Here is a 20050-nt window from a genome sequence, read left to right on the forward strand (position 1 = left end):
ATTGATTAAACCACTGGAGTTGTATTGATTACTTTAATGTTGCATTTATGTGCTTTTTGGAGCTTCAACATTTTGGTCACCATTCACTTGAATTTTATGGACCTACAGAGCTGAAATAATCTTCTAAACCTATTTTTTGTGTTCTGCTGAAGAAAGAAAGTCATACACATCTGGGATGACATGAGGGTGAGTAAATGATGAGAAAATAAAACTTTTGGGCAAAATATTCCTTCAATAAAAATAGTAATATCTAATAGGATAGTTGATGCACATAAAAATTGAAGACAGATAAATCTGTATAAATAATAAAAATGTAATATTCAGAATTTTTGTGTTAATTTTTTTATTATCAATCAAATCGGACACTTTACGGTCAAGCCAAGAATGTAGAGTAACTGAATAGAAAAATAGTAACAGTACTTCATGTGTGATTAAAAAAAAAGACAAAAGGAAATCATATTATAATATAAAAATAATTAGATTTCTTAATTTCTAAAGCTCTAATGGTTGCTTATAAAATATCTACTAGACAAAATCAATGCATTAAAACTTTATAAAAATATCTATATATAAAATATGTTTGACCGTTTAAAGTTCTGTATAAACAGTAACCAAACATTCACATTAATGCTGATAAAATTTTTTGTTAATCTCTTCACGAAACGGTGTAAATGCCCTTCAGAGGTTGCCGTCTTCTGTCTGTCTCTGCTTCATCTTCCGCACTCTTATGAAAGCTCTGATGGCCAGCACGGCACTCATGGGAAAAATAATAATTCCCAGAGCACCAAACAAACCCCCTGCTATGTCTGCCCCATTAAGATTGCACTCAAATCCTCTGTGACCTTTGCTCGAGTACAGCAATTCCCTCTCTTTACAGATGGGGTTTTTGTAGATCTCTTGCAGCTTTATGAAGTAGAAGGCCAAAGCAGGAATAAAACCAATACCTATGAGCACATCCAACAAGGCTTCAGCAAGCAGCAGAGGAGGGAAACGGTACGGTACACGAAACACTCCCAGAGCAAACATGGCACCAGCATAAACCATTAATGCCCCTCCACATGCCATGCTGAAGATGTATGGGGGAAGCTTGAGCTGATAGAACTGATCATCGAGCTGCTGTACCTTCTGAGCCTCTGCTCCAGTGAATGCATTGGCTCCTCCATAATAGTATTGGTACAAACCGCCCAAACTGGCAATGTCTTGATACCGGCCAGTGTTACTATAGGGCACTCCAGCGCAGATGACAATCAACAGGTTTAAGGCGAATTCCATGGCCTGACAGATGCCTACAGGAGATTAAAACGGAGCATCAAAAATACATGGGTCAATGAAGTGACCCTGACGTCTTGTCCAGAATCCAATTTATTAAATGATTCAAAACTATCCAGTACGATTCAAACTAAACAATTATCTGAATACACCTCTTCTATTGTGAACATGTTTTTAATTACAGAGTTCAAAGTAATTTTATATATTTTCTGGGGCTTATAATGTAAAATAAATGTATGTGGTGTAACCATCCAGAGACAATAATAAAACAACAGTCTCATTAAAAGCTGAAAAGAAAATGCACGAGTAGTGCAGAATAATCTATTATTATTTTTTAAAATAATAAGCAATAAATATGCTTACAAGGGAAAGTTCACTTTCATACATTTACTCACCCTCATGCCATCCCAGATGTGTCTGACTTTTATTCAGCAGAACACAAACAAAGATTTTTAGAAGAATACTTAAGCTCTGTTTGTCCATACAATGCAAGTGAATGGTGATCAGACATTTGTAGCTCCAAAAATCACATAAAGGCAACATAAAAGTAATCCGTAAGACTCCAGTGGTTAAATCCATATCTTAAGAAGCGATATGATAGGCATGGGTAAGAAACAGAACAATATTTAAAGAGTGCCTATTATGGTTTCTCAAATATTATCCTTCATGTAGTGTGTTATATAGCCGTTTGTGAATGTAAAAAAAGTCTGCAAAGTTTCAAAAATCACGACAAAGAGTTATTGACTCCCAAAAGAAAGACCCGATTCTGAACACCTGAAATGAGTCGTTAGTAATTTCAGACTTACTTCCAGTACTAACTAAGAGTAGTGGTGGTGTAGTGGGCTAAAGTGGTGTAGTGGGCTAAAGCACATAACTGTTAATCAGAAGGTCCCTGGTTTGATCCCCACGGCAACCACCATTGTGTTCTTGAGCAAGGCACTTAACTCCAGGTTGCTCCGGGGGGATTGTCCCTGTAATAAGTGCACTGTAAGTCGCTTTGGATAAAAGCGTCTGCCAAATACATAAATGTACATGTAACCCATGTAATTTGGTGACAAAAAAACCTGCCTCTGGTCTTCATTGGCTGCTCATGAACAGCTTTGACCAACCCTCAAACACTAGACTACACAGCAGTAGACCAATCAGAGCAGAGTAGGCTCTCTGAAAGTTAGAATAATGCTTAGAATGGATCATTGAATGAGTCGTTTTTGACACTGGGGGGAAAAAAAAGGTAATGCTGCAATTAAAATAAGTGTTTTTTTGACCTTGTATGCATGTAAATCTATTGTATGAGACCTTTAAAACTAAATTAGAAAACTATAATAGGTGCCCTTTATCTCTACATCAACACTTTAAAAGTTTCACTTTCAGATGTAATATTGAATCTAAACAGGCACCACATGTGACTTTCAAATGTTCAAAGTGAAAGTGGAGATTTAGAGTAAAAAATACTTAAATATTGTACGGTTTCTCACCCACAGCTATCATATCGCTTCTGAAGATATGGATTTAACCACTGGAGTTGTATGGATTACTTTTATGATGATTTATGAGATTTTTGGGGCTACAAAGTTTTGGTCACCATTCACTTGCATTTTATGGACCATCAGAGCTGAGATATCCTTCTAAAAAAATCTTTGTTTGAGTTCAGCAGAAGACAGAAAGTCATACACATCTGGGAGGGCATGAGGGCGAGTAAGTCATCAGAGAATTGTCATTTTTGGGTGAACTGTCCCTTTAAATGTAAGAAAGAAATTTCAATATAAGATAGACTTGTTTAACTTTTTGGTAATTGTATAATTCCCAATCTTCTGTTTGTGATTTACTTTTACTAATCTGAAATGTGGAAAACTGGACTAACAAGGAATGAGTAGATGTTTCCAAACTTCTGATGTAACATCAATATGGGCCTACCTCTGCTTGTGGTGATGTATCTTAGATTGTAAAGTGCCCCTATATGTTGTGGTTCACCATCATCATAGTATGACGTCGCCGTACTGGGCCTATAGAAATATGAAAACAATCATGGCAGAAAGTCACGGTGTGAAACATGTTTCTAGACCTGGATCGGAATAACAACATTCTCTGTGTATTTTTGTAGGTGGAAAGAAGCATATTACAATCACTTACACTCCCCGACTATGATTATAGGTGTCCTCATACAGAGTGGATTCCCTGTCAGTGTAACCATCCCTTTGTTTATGTCTGTGTGATCTGTCTTCCCCATCAGGTGTTCTCCTGTCCTCCTTGTATCTTTTCTCATGTCTGTGCTCCCCTTCTCTCTCTCCATCTCTCCTTTGTTGGCTCGAGTAGTCTTTGTTCCTTGTGTGGTGATGCTGGTTTGACTCTGGCATTTTTGTGCATACAGTATTCTTGATTGTTTTGAATTGAATTAAGAGATGATAGACAGACACTGAAATAAATTAGGCATGTCTTCAACTTGATGCATCCAGACTTAAAACATAGGAGAAATCTTTGCTCATATAATCATTTGACTAGAAACTCACGGATATTGACATCAAGTAGGATACTACAGTGCATCCGGAAAGTATTCACAGCACTTTTCCCACATTTTGTTATGTTACAGCCTTATTCCAAAATGGACTCAATTCATTATTTTCCTCAAAATTCTACAAACAATACCCCATAATGACAACGTGAAAGAAGAGACAGGATTGTATCGAGGCACTGATCTGGGGAAGGGTACAGAAACATTTCTGCAGTATTGAAGGTCCCAATGAGCACAGTGGCCTCCATCATCTGTAAATGGAAGAAGTTTGGAACCACCAGGACTCTTTCTAGAGCTGGCCGCCCGGCCAAACTGAGCGATCGGGGAGAAGAGCCTTAGTCAGGGAGGTGTACAAGAACCTGATGGTCACTCTGACAGAGTTCCAGCGTTTCTCTGTGGAGAGAGGAGAAACTTCCAGAAGAACAACCATCTCTGCAGCACTCCACCAATCAGGCCTGTATGGTTGAGTGGCCAGACGGAAGCCCCTCCTCAGTAAAAGGCACATGACAGCCCGCCTGGAGTTTGCCAAAAGGCACCTGAAGGACTCAGACCATGAGAAACTAAATTCTCTGGTCTGATGAAACAAAATTGAACTCTTTGGCCTGAATGGCAAGTGTCAGCTCATTACCTGGCCAATCCCATCCCTACAGTGAGGCATGGTGGTGGCAGCATCATGCTGTGAGGATGTTTTTCAGCGGCAGGAACTGGGAGACTAGTCAGGATCGAGGGAAAGATGAAAATGCAGCAATGTACAGAGATATCCTTGATGAAAACCTGCTCCAGAGCGCTCTGGACCTCAGACTGGGGCCAAGGTTCATCTTCCAACAGGACAACGACCCTAAGCACACAGCCAAGATAACAAAGGAGTGGCTACATGACTCTCTGTGACTGTCCTTGAGTGGCCCAGCCAGAGCCCAGACTTGAACCCGATTGAGCATCTCTGGAGAGATCTGAAAATGGCTGTGCACCGATGCTCCCCATCCAACCTGATAGAGCTTGAGAGGTCCTTTAAAGAAGAATTGGAGAAACTGCCCAAAAATAGGTGTGCCAAGCTTGTAGCATCGTACTCAAAAAGACTTGAGGCTGTAATTGGTGCCAAAGGTGATTCAACAAAATATTCAGCAAAGGCTGTGAATACTTATGTACATGTGATTTTTTTTTTTTTTTTTTTTTTTTTTAATTTGCAAAGATTTCAAACAAACTTCTTTCACGTTGTCATTATGGGGAATTGTTTGTAGGATTTTGAGGAAAATAATATATTTAATCCATTTTGAAATAAGGCTGTAACATAACAAAATGTGGAAAAAGTGAAGCGCTGTGAATACTTTCCGGATGCACTGTAGATAAACCTACACGTCGTTATTTACATTATAACAGATATTGTTGAGCTGGTTATTGTTTTATATAAATTAAGAGTCCAATAAGTAAACTAGATCGGATGGAATATTCTCTGATTTATTCAATGTTTCCTCTTCAAGATGTTTACATTTCCTGAATGCGGGCTGAAAAGAGTCAAAATAAACTGTACAAGGTTTCGCACAACATGTAATAAACAGATTAATTAATCCGCATCTTACCTGTAACTAAATGAACATGGATATCTCTGTGCAATCAGTTGTTTTTCAGAGTTTTACTCAATGCGAGCGTATACTATTGTTGTTGTAATGTAGCAGCAGCAGCACACCTGTGAAACCTGTCCGATTCTGACTCCACCTTAAAAAGACGTCATGAGAACAAACCATTACCTATAAGTTTCGGTTTTTAAGAGAAAATGGGATTTTATAATTGGCAAATTGGTGTATTTTATTTTGAAGATAATATTTTAAAATGGAAACTATATATATATATATATATATATATATATATATATATATATATATATATATATTAGTTTTATTAGAAAAAATACCACATAAGCAAGAAAGAAATGGGCTATAAATTGCTTTCATTTTATAAATTACTTTAAACTGCAGGGAAAAAAATAAATAAATCAAACAAACAAACACACAAAAAAAAAATTTAAAAGACAAATATGTAACATTGACATCAAGCGTTTAAAAGGGGTACCGCTGCAGTCCAAATTCAAAATATTGGAGGGAGTAGTCTCCCCCGCCCACTTCTCCCCCAGACTCGAAGCTCACGCGGTTGCCAGGTACAGTACACGCAACAGGAACGAGCAAACTGATGATGGAAAGCGACGAGCCCTAACACTGTAAGCTTATAAGCTAATGTATACGTTTGCAAAGTTTTTTATTGTTTGCAAATTATAAACCAGCTCATGTGGAGTTTTTATATCTCTGTCAATGTTAGCTGGATGTATTGCTTGCTGCAGCGCGCTGTGTTTGCCCACTAACTTGTTTCGAATCTGGCAACCGGGGTATACTATTGGGAAATGGGCGGGATCACACAGGCTAAAACACTAACAGATATTCCGGCCTGGAACGGACATTTCAAAGTAGTATATTAGTATATATTATATTAGTAGTACTTCTTAGCATAGTTTGCAAAGGAACAATTTATGTAGGCTTCATGTATTTTGTCTGGCAACGGTAGGCTAATTATGTTATTCATATATATATATATATATATATATATATATATATATATATATAGGCTATATATATATCGTTTTGGTTTAAAACCCAATTTTTTTATTTTCTTCAGGAAGATGGACATTGCACAAACATAGTGTTCATAACATATCCGAGCAGCCACTGAACATTTTAATTGATTAATGAATAGCTCTGAAAGGCTAAAAGTTGTGGGGCTAAGAAATAAGGGTAGTTAGTAACTCAAGTTTTAAGTCATTTATATTGAAAATTCAGTTTGAACCGATCTTGCAGGATGACCATCATGCCTTGCAGTTTGTTCCGCCATTTGTTTTAAATCCAGCGTTTGAACGTGATGTCTCCTCAGCTCCCGATGCATTGTGGGATAGGAAAGTGTTCAACCAATCCACACTTCGGATTCCCCGGAAGTAGTAGGACGTCCGGGCATTTCTCATTTACTGTCTTATGAATACTATGGATTCGGACATACTATACCTCTGGCATAATTTTTTCGGCATATTATATAGTAGGGAAGTATGGATATTCGGATATCATCTCCACTTTCACTTCTTGCCATTCTTCTTCTTTTGTTTTTGGTGATTCTCATCCTTCATGCATATCGCCATCTACTGGTCAGGGCTGGTCAAAGGCAGGTGGGGATTTATAGTAATAAAGGACTTAAATATTGATGTTTTTTTAACCACACCTATCATATCTCTTCTGAAGACATGGATTGAACCACTGGTGTCGTATGGATTACTTTTATGCTGCCTTTATGTGATTTTTGAGCTTCAAAGTTCTGGCCACCATTCACTTGCATTATGAGGACCCACAGAGCTGAGAAATTCTTCTAAAAATGTTGTTTGTTCAGCAAGAAAGAAAGTCATACATATCTGGGATGGCCTGAGGGTGAGTAAATGATGAGAGAATTTTCAGTTTTTGTGTGAAATATTCCTTTAATGGCATGCAAAAAAAAAAAAAAATGTTTTTTAGCTTTTTGTATTTATTAATATTGAAATATATCCATGAAACCACACTGAAACAGCCAATCTGTTGAGGAAGGCAGTGCATAAAAAATACAGTAATTTTACAAAACATAAATGTAATAACATAAAGAGTACAAGAGCATCAACAGGCTACTTACACAACAAAAATGAATACATTTTACTAACGAATCAAACAACTTACGTGATTTGATTTTTCAATCTGCACAGGGATTTCAATATAATAAAGAGTGGGGATTTTATGAAAAATCGGATAAAATATTTTGCAAACATAATAATAGGCCTATTCTTACTACACAGAAATGTGATAATCTGTATACCATAATAATATATCTTCAAGTAAGAGTGAGAATGCATCAGCAACCACATCTGTTTCTTACATTTACATTTTTGTTCAAAGTTTACCGTTCAAAGCTTTTACAAAGCTTACTTTTTTATTTGCACCTTGCATAAAGATCAGTGAGCACAGCATTTAAGAAATATTGGAGAAGAAAAAGAAAAGGCCAAATATAGAGTATAGTATAGAATCTGTATAGAATATCTGTATAGAATACAGATATTACAAAAACAAAATGGTAAAAATATATAAATAAATAACAGAAATGCTAATTCAGAACGAGAAACACTGTATGTGTTATTCTTGCCATTATTTATGAGTTTAAGAGATTGTATAGTGAACGGAAGTTTGAATTTGCGCGTCATTTTTGGTGCGTCCGCCCTCCTGGTCAGACGTCGACGCAAGCACTCACGCGCTCGCTGAGTAGATGCGCGTGCGCGAGCCACTGGCAGCAGAAGGCGCGAGATAAAGATGGCGGCGACGGTGGAGAAAACAGCGTGACATGCTGAAGTAGTGGCACTGAACCCGAGTAATACCACTGTGTGACAAACCATCGCAAAATGGAAAGCATGTCGCAGTAGGTGTTTACTGGTAATACCAAGTACTACAAACTCACCTTATCCCCCTTTCCCCGCGAGAGTATTCATCCTGTGATTGAGGAAATATCACCGGGAGCATGGCTTCTGCGCACAGTAACCAGGTATGGAATGACTTCTAGCTCTTTCCATGTGCTGTCATTTCAGATCATTAACATTTGGATCGTACTATATTTTAAAGTCGGTGTTTGTCCTCTACTGTACTTTCTGTCGGAGTGTAATGTGTCGTTGTGAAGTGTGCTACCTTTATACTAGAGCTCATTGAATCAGCAGCAGCATGGTTGCAGGCCCTCCGCCTCACGCGCTTATTCAAACCACTCACTTTCAGCTAGCTAGCTCCCTCGTACTCGGGCAGGCTTTATCAGCACGCTTAAACGGCCATGTTCAGCTGTCAAGAGGCCTTGTGTGTGTGTGTGTGTGTGTGTGTTTACGTGATGTGAGTTTTTTTCGGCCACGAGTGTGTTTGTGGCCCACCAGCTCGCGCTGCTGCAGCGGCCTGACCATGCGCGCGTGCTCAGTTAATAACGATTATTTGCGTGCAAATGTTTTCCCTTAGCGTAAACATGGCGTGCTTTAATTGACATTTCTATCAGACGTTACGTGTCTACTCGGCCGAATGCTGTACGTGAGTGTGTTTATATCAGCTGTCTTTAAAGTAAGTTGATATAAAGTCGTGGCGTGCGGCTAATGTAGTGAAATAGGCCTGTTGATTGGGGATGGTGTCGCTTTCCATCCTCAACCCCATTCAAACTATTTCATGTGGTGTTTTAATGTGTTTATTCAATAAACGACTTATATTTTAATTGTCACTTCGTCAACCACAGACTGGTTTTAAAGGCTAATGACAGGTTTTGAAGTTTGACACTGCTAGCATGTGAACTCTAATCAGATAGGTGCTACATCATTAGCTCATTTGAATATCCACATACAGAATAAGTACTATGTCATTGCATTATTTAATGCAATCTATTTACTGTTCTGAATGGGGTTGTATGTGTGTTCGTCGAGTGTAAGTCACTTCCACTAAGTTGGATGCAGCTTGCAGGACTTAATTGCGTAGCACCTAATGATTGTGACGTTTTGCATGCATTTTTGGTTATTATCAGATTATGTCAGCAGCCATATTACCCTGTTGCCCACTGAAGCTAAGCAGGGTTGAGCATGGCCAGTACCTGAATGAGTGACCTGTGGAAAACTAGTTTAAAAGATGTATTATGGAGGTCAGCAGGGGGTGCTCACCCTGTGGTCTGTGTGGGTCTTAACGCCCCAGTATAGTGACAGGGACACTATACTGTAAAAAGGCAATGTCCTTCGGATGAGACTTAAACTGAGGTCAAATCCCAGAGCACTTCTCCTAAAGAGTAGGGGTGTTCCCAGTGTCCTGGTCAAATTCCCCCCCATTGACCCTTCTAAGTCATGGCCTCCTAATAATCCCCATCCATTAATTGGCTCTATCACTCTACTCTGTCCTCTCCACCAACAGCTGTTGTGTGGTGAGCGTACTGGCGCACTATGGCTGCCATCGCATCATCCAGGTGGATGCTGCATACTGGTGGGTGTTGAGGAGAGTCCCTTGTTCACTGTGTAAAGTGCTTTGAATGTAGTGTCAGAAAAATCGCTGTATAAATGTAACATTCATTCATTCTGTTATGTGTGCTATTTACATATAGGGCCCTTTCATAGTCAACACATCGGTACGCGTACGCGTCTGAAAGGCTATGCTTCGCTACGCTTCGGCCGCCATTATGCGTCGATGCGTAGCCAAATGTGTCGTCCTAGTTTTTGATACGCGACGCACCGATGCGCGCAATACTACGCGGTGTCGGTGGGGGCAAAGCGGACGACTTTTGATAGCAATACATCAAATTTTGGCGCCGACATCCTAAAATATTGGAAATGTCTCTCCTCGTCCATGCTTCGCATGGGAAGCACCAGAGACACAAACTCACCATCCTGATCCCTTTTTTGATTTAAAGGGCGAACATACCACCGTCTATCTCTGCGCTGCCTTTGATGCCGCCTATATAAAATCAGCAATATGCACTCCTCTTCAGTTGCCATTTTGGTCTGAATATGACGTGACCCGACTCTACTAATATCACCAGACTCTACTACCCCCTGTTGCGGGAGCGGTGTATTGCATTTCACGCATCGCCCATGACACGTGCGTCTGCTTGCGGACTATGAAAGGGAGCACGTCGCTCGCGTCACTCGCTTGCGTAGCTCACGTTGACTATGTAAGGGCCCTTACATTTATGCATTTGGCAGACGCTTTTATTCAAAGCGACTTACAGTGCACTTATTACAGGGACAATCCACCCGGAGCAACCTGGAGTTAAGGGCCTTGTCCCTTGCTCAAGGGCCCAACAGTGGCATCTTGGTGGTGCTGGGGCTTGAACCCCAGACCTTCTGGTCAGTAACCCTGAGCCTCAACCACTGAGCCACCACTGAATCTATTCTTTAAACTAGGTGCTGTAATTAGGTAATTACACTGCCTGTCAATATTCTTGATGAATTGGAATTTATTACACAGAATAAGCTTCTGCTAATGCAAAGTGACTCTTTATTTTAAATGTGTTTAAAAAAAAAAAAAGTATTACTGTTGCAGACACTTTTTGTTGTTGTGATGAATGTCACTATTGTTCACATATCATAATTAATCCAGTGTTTCCCACAGGATTTTGTGAGGCTGTGGTGGGTGGACTTCAGACCCTCTAGGGGGCCCAGGGGCATGCTACCCCGTAATCAATTTAAATGCATCAATCTGGTGCACTTTGTGAGCAAAATTAAGAGGCTATATTTAGGAAGAAATTTGTGTTCTGGTAAACAATTTTGTGCTCTAGTAGTAATTTAATCACTTTGGTTGTATAGATATGAATGGTGATGACATGACAATAAGTCACACCCACAAAGCATGGAAAACGAGACCGAGTTAAACACAGTTCACAAATGGTCAAAATAAGAAATGGACTACACTAGAGTATACATTTGAGCCATCAAAGAAATAAAGCAGAAGTGGTTACCTGTGCTGAACTTGCTCCCCAGATGCTGACTGCGAGTGAGAGTGCTTTGCTGAAGCAATGTTGCAAAACACAACACTATGCATCTTTTATGTTATTATGAGAAGTGTAAAAATTATGCCGATTCATTATGAAATTGTGGTAGGACAAATTAGCCTCCACAGTCTATGTAATTTATAGGAAACACTGTAATCGTAGTTATTTCTTTCTTTAGCTATGAACGTACACAGCTGCAGTTTGTTCGGCTTGAAAGCAGCCGTAGCTGTGGTTTATTATGATGTCAGCTAAATGCTTCTACCGCTGCATTCACAAATGTCAAACAGAAGTCAAGTTAGCTGTGATTTTGAATAAATTCACAACGTTGTTGAAATCCCACATGGCATAAACAATAGTTTCTGAACTACTCGAGTGCATGCTTGATATCTATGCTGCTCTACGCCCTCAGACTCCCTTGGCAACGGTTCATACTTTTAATTCTGCACAAGCTTGGTTAGCCTGTGTAACTATTAATGGTGTGTGACTAACTTGGCAAAACATTGTTAGCAAGGATTGTGCAATGCTGGATGGGATATTTCCAATGAAATCGAGGGAGACGGGTTCTAGAGTAAAAAGGTGTATTGTAATTCTGGGTGTGGCAGTATGTGCCATGTTTCGAGGATATTCCTCAGTTGTGTATATATATATATATGTATATGAGAGAGAGAGTATTATATAATATGAAAAAAACGTCTGGTAGCCAATGGCCACACTCAAAGTGCTTTATCTGCTTTAGAAGCTCAGTGAGCTGTTATTTGCTGGCATTCTGGGTGCGTGGCATCCCAAAACGATAGTCCTCCTTCACTAACTGTGCATACTCATGTGTTTGTGCATGAAATCTGGGTATGAAAGTTTTAACAAAGAAATCATGATTAATCAATAAGTTGGCACAAGTTGAATGAAGTTATACACGCACACTTAATATAGTCTTGTCATTGATATGCATAGTCTTTCAAAGTAACAAATTATGTATGTTATAACTTGCTGGGTTCTGTGCAAGCTCTGTGATAGAGCGCAGAAACTGTGTACAATGCTCTTGGATGCAGCTGGTGTAATGCTACCTTACAGCCTGGAAAAGTTTTGTCAGATGTCTTTTGCATGTTGTGTACTGCACAATGTAGCAATGGCATGGAAATTTTCTTCACCTTGAATTAGTGACATTAACGGCAGTGATTCTAACTCCTATAAAGTGCCCGCACATATATTTTTTTTGTTTCATTTGAACTTTTAGTTAGTTCAAAGTTTAAACCAAGGTGTCTTGCTTTTATTGTGTAGGCTTAACCCTGCTTAACAAAAATTACCCCATAGTACCACCTATCGTCTAACCAGCTGTAATGTTCTTTGGTTTCCTGTGGAGTTTTTTATTTTTTCTCGTCCCTCGTGCGTGCTTGTTCCAGTTAAATTATAGCGTGAAGTGAATCATAATACGTATGTGTTGCATGTGGTGTGTATCTAATTGTGAAGAATATGAAATCGGCAATATGCAGCTCTAAGAGTTTGTTTTTGGTGAGTTATAGATGGATTGAAGTGAACAGAAAGGTGAGAGAGTCTTCGCCCATTATATACAACTCAAAAAATACTTTTTTGATTTGTGGATGTTTTGGCTTGTTTTCCAATACAAATATCTAAAACTCTTAAAGTGCATTTACTTTAGCAGCTATACTGCAGAAGAAAAATGTGTGGTCTGAGAGTGTTGAATGTGTTAAATATTTAAAATGTATTAATCCTTAAAACAAGATACATTTACCTGAAGCAGCATATACCATATTTAGACTTGCTTTCAGAGAATGTATCTTGAATATAAATATATTTTGTCTTTACTGCACTGTCAGAAGAATAAACGAATAAAAAAAAACACACTTGTATACGAAATTCACTTATTCAAGGTGCACACTCTGAAAGCAGGTCTGAATATGTTATTTTGTAATGTATTATGTTGTCAGGTTAATGTATCTTGTTTTACGGATTTTTATATAATTATAATAATGGAAAACTGGAAGACTAAAAATACAATTAGATTTTTTGAATTAAACTTAAGTCATTTATTCCCCCCTTTAATTCAATGAATGTAATTTAGAGGTATTTTTTAAAAGTTGATTTTGTCCTCCTTATTAGTAAGCATGTTTATTACAACCTTTTAAGTCAGTGCACAAGCTGAATAGTTGGTTAAGAGCTAATGATTAATCGTTGCAATATTTGCCCAAGTAGCTGAATATCCTTTAGATTAGTCGATTATCAAAATAATCGTTAGTTGCAGCCATAGTGATTTGTGTTGCCCACAGTGACTTTCTCAGATATGGTAACACTACATGCTAAGAGAGACCAAATCTGAAGACAATTCTATGAGGGAGAAGGATCTCTTATTTACATTTGTGCATTTGGCAGACGCTTTTATTCAAAGCGACTTAGTGCATTTATTACAGGGACAATCCCCCCGGAGCAACCTGGAGTTAAGGGCCTTGCTCAAGGACACAATGGTGTTTTTTTTAACAATACATAAACCTTTAAAGACAGACCTGAGGTTGTTAATCGCGTGCAGGGTTTTTCTTGGGTCAAAAGTGGTCTTCGGTGGTGACCAACGTACATGTTCATTGTTATTTTTTTTATTTTTATATATATCTCTTAAATATTAATTACAATTTTATATATAAGTTGTTGCATTTCAGGTTTGTAATGAATATTTATTTTTGAGCATCTAGAAACTTCTAAACTCAAAATAATGGTGGGATATCAAACTAACTTAACACCTTATTTCTGTAAGCCTAGTTATAATATTCATGAGTGAACAACTTTACTGAGGGACTGTGTTTCTAAAGTAAATGTTTGTTTTCTATTTGGGATGGGCACGAGTATTTGAGTAACCGAGTACTCTGAAGTGACCGCAATAATCAATCATAAAAACGATGATTGAAAATGAAAATTCTTGATGTGACTTTTCACTGAATTTCAACTGAGACGTCTCATAGCAACCAAACTGATAAACGATGCTGCATGATAACGTTTGTTTTACAGGTTTACAATCATCAAAAAGTTTAATCCACCGTTGTTTGAAAGCTGTCTCTGCACACGTTTGCTAAACAGGTTTTATTGTCATATAATGCAGATGACTCAATGTATATTATTTAATAAAAGTGAAGACTGTAAATCTCCTTTGGTGCTGACATGTTTGTGACACCTGCGTCTCAGTGAAATCAGATATCTGCGTGAGTTGAAATTCCAACATAAAGTGGCGTTCCATTGCAGTTTTCCCAGAAAGAAGTTTAAGATTCGTTTAAGTTAAATGGGAGTAAGCATGAATCACAACAGCAACAAACTCCAACAGAGCGCAGCGGGACTTTCTGTCCGGGGCATAGACTGCGCTCTACGCTGTGGAGAAGCGTGCAAACACACAAACGTCTAGATGAACCACAACTGAATGTAACTGAACACAGGGTCTTCAAAACTATCTTCAACTTAACACAACATTTAAAAATGATTATGATTGTAGTGGTCTAAGCACATAACTGGTAATCAGAAGGACGCTGGTTCGAGCCCCACAGCCACCACCATTGTGTCCTTGAGCAAGGCACTTAACTCCAGGTTGCTCCAGGGGGATTGTCCCTGTAATAAGGGCTCTGTAAGTCGCTTTTTTTCTAAGCTTATTACGGTAACTTGAAGGAAGAACAGATGCACATTCTGAGCATTTTTTCATTGAATTGACCAGCGCGTCTTCTCATAAGTACAAAATATTATGCAGTATATTTTGATTATGTCCTCTTTTGTATTTCGTACACCTCAGCAAAATCATCGTAATTATATCTAAATATTTTGCAATAGACTTAAAATATATTGATACTTGTAATAAATGCTTATCAACAACTTGAAATTTAAGTTTGAAATTTTTTTCATTAGATTACGTCATTCATAATGCTTCATGGGATTGTCTTTCATTCTCTCATTGACGTTAAGTACACAGTCTTGTACCGTTGTCCTATTGTTTGCTTTTCAAATAGCTACTTTTTTGCTTCACATTTAAGTTTGTAATGTTGTGATTCACCTTGGATTAGTAGTTAATCTCCCTTTTTGGGATTTTTGTTTTGGGAAAAATACTTAAAATTTGTTCTGAGAGTTTTACCTGTGGCTCATTTTCATTCAGTACAGCACGTGTGTGTGTGTGTGTGTCACCAGAATATGTTGAAATAATGCAGATGGTTAATTTGTGGTAATCCCCATTCCAAATGAATGGAGAGTGGGAGCTTAGTGTGGTACGTAAGGCACGCCTGTTGAAAAGGGGCAAAAAGACATTCTTTCTGTTGTGATTGAACTAGCAGTCCAGTGGCTGTTGGATTACTGCTTGCTGTTTGTCCCTCTATGGTGCAGTTTCAGCAATGTAGGATGGTTATTTGCGAACAGTTACATGTGCTTGAACTGCAGTTTCTCCCTTTTCATACAGCTAGTGGTGAATGTGGCCAGAGGATTATGTGCACATTTGGGGCGTTCAGTTTATAAACTCTGACACTTTCAGGCATCCAAAAGACAAGCATGTCCATGAAGTTACTGCTGAAAAGTCAACTTTCACTCCATTATATTTTATTGTCGGGGTTCCCATGCTCATGGAAAATCTGGAAATGTCAGAATGTTTTAAAATGAGAATTTGAGAATCTAGATTGTGTGCTTGACTACATCAGTGCGTGCCCAGTGTGAAGCGACAATCGTGAAACTTCTCAGTTATAAACAAACTGAATGACCTGGTACATGCATGCACTGACTGAATGAGGGGGGGGGTGTTGTTTGCTTGGGCATCGGCATGTGAGTCTGCCTTGTTCGTTATGTAGAGAAAAGGGCAGAAGAGCTGTTAATGTGTAAAAGTGATTGATGTTTATAAAAGTTGAGGGCTTTTTGCTAGGGATTCACCTATACCACATTTTCTCTTCCGATATCGGAAATCTCAGTATCGTCTGATCCCAAGTAGATAACGGTGTTGTGTTTTTTTTTTTTATGATGTGTTGATTGTGTGAGTAGGATGCATTTCATACAAGATCTGGCAACCGGACAACCTTGGAATAATAATCTATTGATGTTATTTACAGGAGTTTTTTGGGGAGAAATAACAAAACCGGAGGGGGCGGGAGATGGGTGAGAAATAAGGGAGACTCCCGGGAAAAACGGGAGTGTTGACCGGTATGGTTACAAGCCGATCCCGAAGCAGCAATCAGTTTTACAACCGATATTTGTACATCTAACGTAAGCTTAATGTCAATGTTGAGCGTATTGGACACTTCAGTTTTGTTCATAGGCTTGTAATCTTTGGAATAGTTTTTTTTAGACTAGGCCTAGAAATAAAGAGAAAAATGTCCATTTATAAAAACAATTGTGGAAATCTGTTTTGTTATATAAAGCAACTAATTTGCAGTTAATTGTTATTTCTACCTCTTTCCAGTCACAGAGCACTTTATTTTGAGAGTTATTTAAGTGAGAGAAGATCCTGTAACTTAGCGCAGTTTGGGGGAAATTGTAATGTTTAATAATTTATTTTATTATGAAAATCAAAGTTTTCATTGAAATTGCATTATTATGATACCTGTGCCTTGCGGAGACTGAGATGCTGCTACCGAGATGCTGCTACCGCAGATGATAATAATTTAAAAAAAAAACGCTTCACACAGGACGCGCCAGTTTAGTGTAAATAAAGCGTTTAGCGCATTTAAGCAAACTGAACCGAACTCGGAGCACTTCTGTTACTCTTTAAGTATGATGTGGAGTGCAGAACCGCTCTGAAAACACTGTAACAATGCTCTAACTTAATACGGACTGCAGCGCAAATAAACTTTGAAGAGAGTAAAATATTTAATTAAATCCGCGTCCTTTCCAGTTTAATAATCGCACAAGGTCATATTGTGGTTTCAATTTTATTTTGATTAATTGTGCAGCCCTAATTGAAATGGAAGCATGTGTATTTTACTTAAATATTACACTTGGGTGCATGAAATGTCCTGGAAATTTGTGCATTGAAAAGAGTGGGAACCCTGGGTGTAGTGTTTGGTATGACTGAGCAACAGTGCAGCGGTTGTCAGTGGGCAGTGTGTGAGTCTCGCAGTTACTCTGTTAGTGCTTGTTGGGATTAAGTTAATTGTAGCCTTCGGGGAAAACTCAGGTTATCTACCATGCTGCATGTTTTTGAGCTGCCCACCATGGGTTTCCTACTGCGGTTGGTTTTTTTATTATTATTTTTATGGTAGAATACTATTTTTATTGGCATTCCGCAGTCTGAATACCATTAGCTGTTCAGTAGAGGTGCACCAATATGACAATAACGGACAGCACGAAACAAATAAAGTGCCAAAACAACAAAATCATTGCGAGGGCATTTTTTGACCTCATATTTTGAATTTCGGGTGCATGTTTGTCCAGAGCCCCGTTAATGTCCAGCTCTAGATGGAACACAAAGCATTTTTGCGATTTCTGCCTTGTCAAATGTGCTGCATTATGACTAATGATGGAGCACCAAGATATGAAAGGCATGAAATCTATGGGTGCACCGATCGATCGGCCACTGTTCTAAAATGGCCAGTCTTCATGTTAAGTCTTTGATCGGCCAATTCTGCATAGAATCGGCCCGATCTTTTTTTTTTTTTTTTTGCAGCATGCAGGGAATCCCAGTTTGAAATGCCCAATTCCCACTACTTAGTTGGTCCTCGTGGTGGCGCGGTTTATGTTCCAAACTCGAAAAACTGGATGGAATGGCTGGTTTAGATTAGCTTTTAGATTACAGGGCTCGACATTAAGCATTGTTATATGCTTGCCCTTCGGACAAATACATTTGTCTTTCACTTACTTGAGTAAAAAATTGCTTGTCCTGAAAGAAAAATAACTTTTTTTTTTTTCTTTGTGTTTTCTAAAAAATGTTGCAAACCTTACTTAAATTTTATATTTGCTATAAGGAACACCCAGAAAATGCAGATAAAAGGATATGAAATGTCAGCCCACTGTATAACTTTATCAAAGCTATTAATGTAAAAGCCAATATATTCAGTAACTTGGAGATGCCTTACCCTCAAACGGTGTGTTACACATTGGCCAGAGTGAGTGCCTGTGGGGAGTGATATGAGCGAGCTACAGTTGAAGACAGAAGTTTACATACACCTTAGCCAAATACATTTAAACTCCTTCACAATTCCTGACATTTAATTGTAGAAAACATTCCCTGTCTTAGTTAGGATCACTTTTATTTTAAGAATGTGAAATTTCAGAATAATAGTAGAGAATAATTGATTTCAGCTTTTATTCCTTTCATCACATTCCCAGTAGGTCAGGTCACATAAAATGTTAGTATTTGGTAGCATTGCCTTTTAATTGTTTAACTTGGGTTAAACGTTTTGGGAATTCTTCCACAAGTTTCTCACAAAGTTGCTGGAATTTTGGCTCATTCCTCCAGACATAACTGGTGTAACTGAGTCAGGTTTGTGGGCCTCCTTCCTCGCACACGCTTTTTCAGTTCTGCCCACAAATTGTCTATTGGATTGAGGTCAGGGCTTTGTGATTGCCTTTCCAATACCTTCACTTTGTTGTCCTTAAGCCATTTTGCCACAACTGTGGAGGTATGCTTGGTGTCATTGTCCATTTGGAAGACCCATTTGCGACTGAGCTTTAACTTCCTGGCTGATGTCTTGAGATTTTGCTTCAATATATCCACATATATACACTTGTGGAGGTCCACTATTGACTGAGTTTGAAGATAGGTCTTAAAATACATCCACAGATACACCTCCAATTCAGTGCACCTCCTATCAGAAGCTAATTGGCTATTTTTCTGGAATTTTCAAAGCTGATTAAAGGCACAGTTAACTTGGTGTATGTAAACTTCTGACCCACTGGATAATTGTGATAGTCAATTAAAAGTGAAACAATCTGTCTGTAAAAAATTGTTGAACAAATTACTCATGTCATGCACATAGATGTCCTGAATGACTTTCCAAAACTTTAGTTTGCTAATATTAAATCTGTAGAGTGGTTAAAAAATGACTTTTAATGACTTGACCTAAGTGTATGTAAACTTCTGTCTTCAACTGTACATTGCCATGCTGCATGATTCATCAGTTTATAACTTGCTCTTTACTTTCTCCCAACCTGATGTTGCAATCATTATAGTGATGGCTGCAATATCCTAATTTACTCTTACACAGTACTTTGATTGTCCTTTTAACAAATAAGGAGAGGGGGTGAACTTAAAAATTGTAATAGCCCAAAACACTATCTGATGCCAAACCGGTTAACCCGGTGCAATGTTATGTCATGCCCTGATGCTAAAAAGTTTGTATTTGCAAATTTACAAGCATGCAAAATCAATACTATCATTAAGTTTCATTTAACAAATATGTACTTTTGTTTGTTTTGTTTCCACAGTACATCTTCGGGGAGTTCAGCCCAGATGAGTTCAATCAGTTCTTTGTGACTCCCCGCTGTTATGTTGAGGTAAAAACAACTATATTAAACAATAAAAACATTTATAAATCTTAAAGCTTTTGTGTGCATTTAGTCTTGCATTTTAAAATTGTGTTTTTAGAAGGATTTCCATTTCTGTGTCATCTGCTACCAAATTAAATAATGAATAAGTCTCTCCATTCACCTGTTATTATCAGTTTATAAAACTGCATGTCATGTAGGGCACATCCTTTTCTGAGTGCAAGTTTAGCCCCAAAATTAAAATGATCATAATTTACTCCCGTCATTCCAAACCTGTATGGCTTTCTT

The 20050-nt window shown here is 38.3% G+C and overlaps 2 protein-coding genes across 4 annotated transcripts in view; one reads left to right on the top strand and one right to left on the bottom strand.

Annotated features, from left to right (window-relative positions):
- Nucleotides 1-385: 385 nt before the first annotated feature.
- On the bottom strand, nt 386-11421 carry LOC127646901 (MARVEL domain-containing protein 3-like). Of its 2 annotated transcripts, none has more exons than XM_052130873.1 (5): nt 11288-11421; nt 5356-5491; nt 3400-3682; nt 3184-3272; nt 386-1286 (listed from the first exon to the last, which is right to left on the bottom strand). In XM_052130873.1, the coding sequence occupies exons 3-5, from the start codon at nt 3621-3623 to the stop codon at nt 679-681; spliced, it is 921 nt and encodes a 306-aa protein (XP_051986833.1). In that variant the 5' UTR covers nt 3624-3682; nt 5356-5491; nt 11288-11421; the 3' UTR covers nt 386-678. The 2 variants fall into 2 exon arrangements, with proteins under 2 accessions (XP_051986833.1, XP_051986822.1); XM_052130862.1 differs by having other exon boundaries at nt 387-1286; nt 3400-3641.
- Nucleotides 8120-20050, top strand: part of LOC127646889 (ubiquitin carboxyl-terminal hydrolase 10-like) — a 33954-nt gene continuing 22023 nt past the window's right edge. For both annotated transcript variants that reach the window (XM_052130839.1, XM_052130848.1), the window contains exons 1-2: nt 8120-8368; nt 19703-19771. In XM_052130839.1, the coding sequence (XP_051986799.1) occupies nt 8345-8368; nt 19703-19771 (93 nt within the window). In that variant the 5' untranslated portion in view covers nt 8120-8344. The remainder of the gene's footprint in view (nt 8369-19702; nt 19772-20050) is intronic.

This window comes from Xyrauchen texanus, chromosome 1, assembly GCF_025860055.1.
Source record: "Xyrauchen texanus isolate HMW12.3.18 chromosome 1, RBS_HiC_50CHRs, whole genome shotgun sequence".
Classification (NCBI taxonomy): domain Eukaryota; kingdom Metazoa; phylum Chordata; class Actinopteri; order Cypriniformes; family Catostomidae; genus Xyrauchen; species Xyrauchen texanus.

Coding starts and splice junctions, on each gene's coding strand:
- LOC127646901 (XM_052130873.1), bottom strand. CDS start 3,623: ATGCCAGAGTCAAACCAGCATCACCACACAAGGAACAAAGACTACTCG. Junction 3,273..3,399: donor TATAATCATAGTCGGGGAGT/GTAAGTGATTGT, acceptor ATATTTCTATAG/GCCCAGTACGGCGACGTCAT. Junction 1,287..3,183: donor ATACATCACCACAAGCAGAG/GTAGGCCCATAT, acceptor AATCTCCTGTAG/GCATCTGTCAGGCCATGGAA.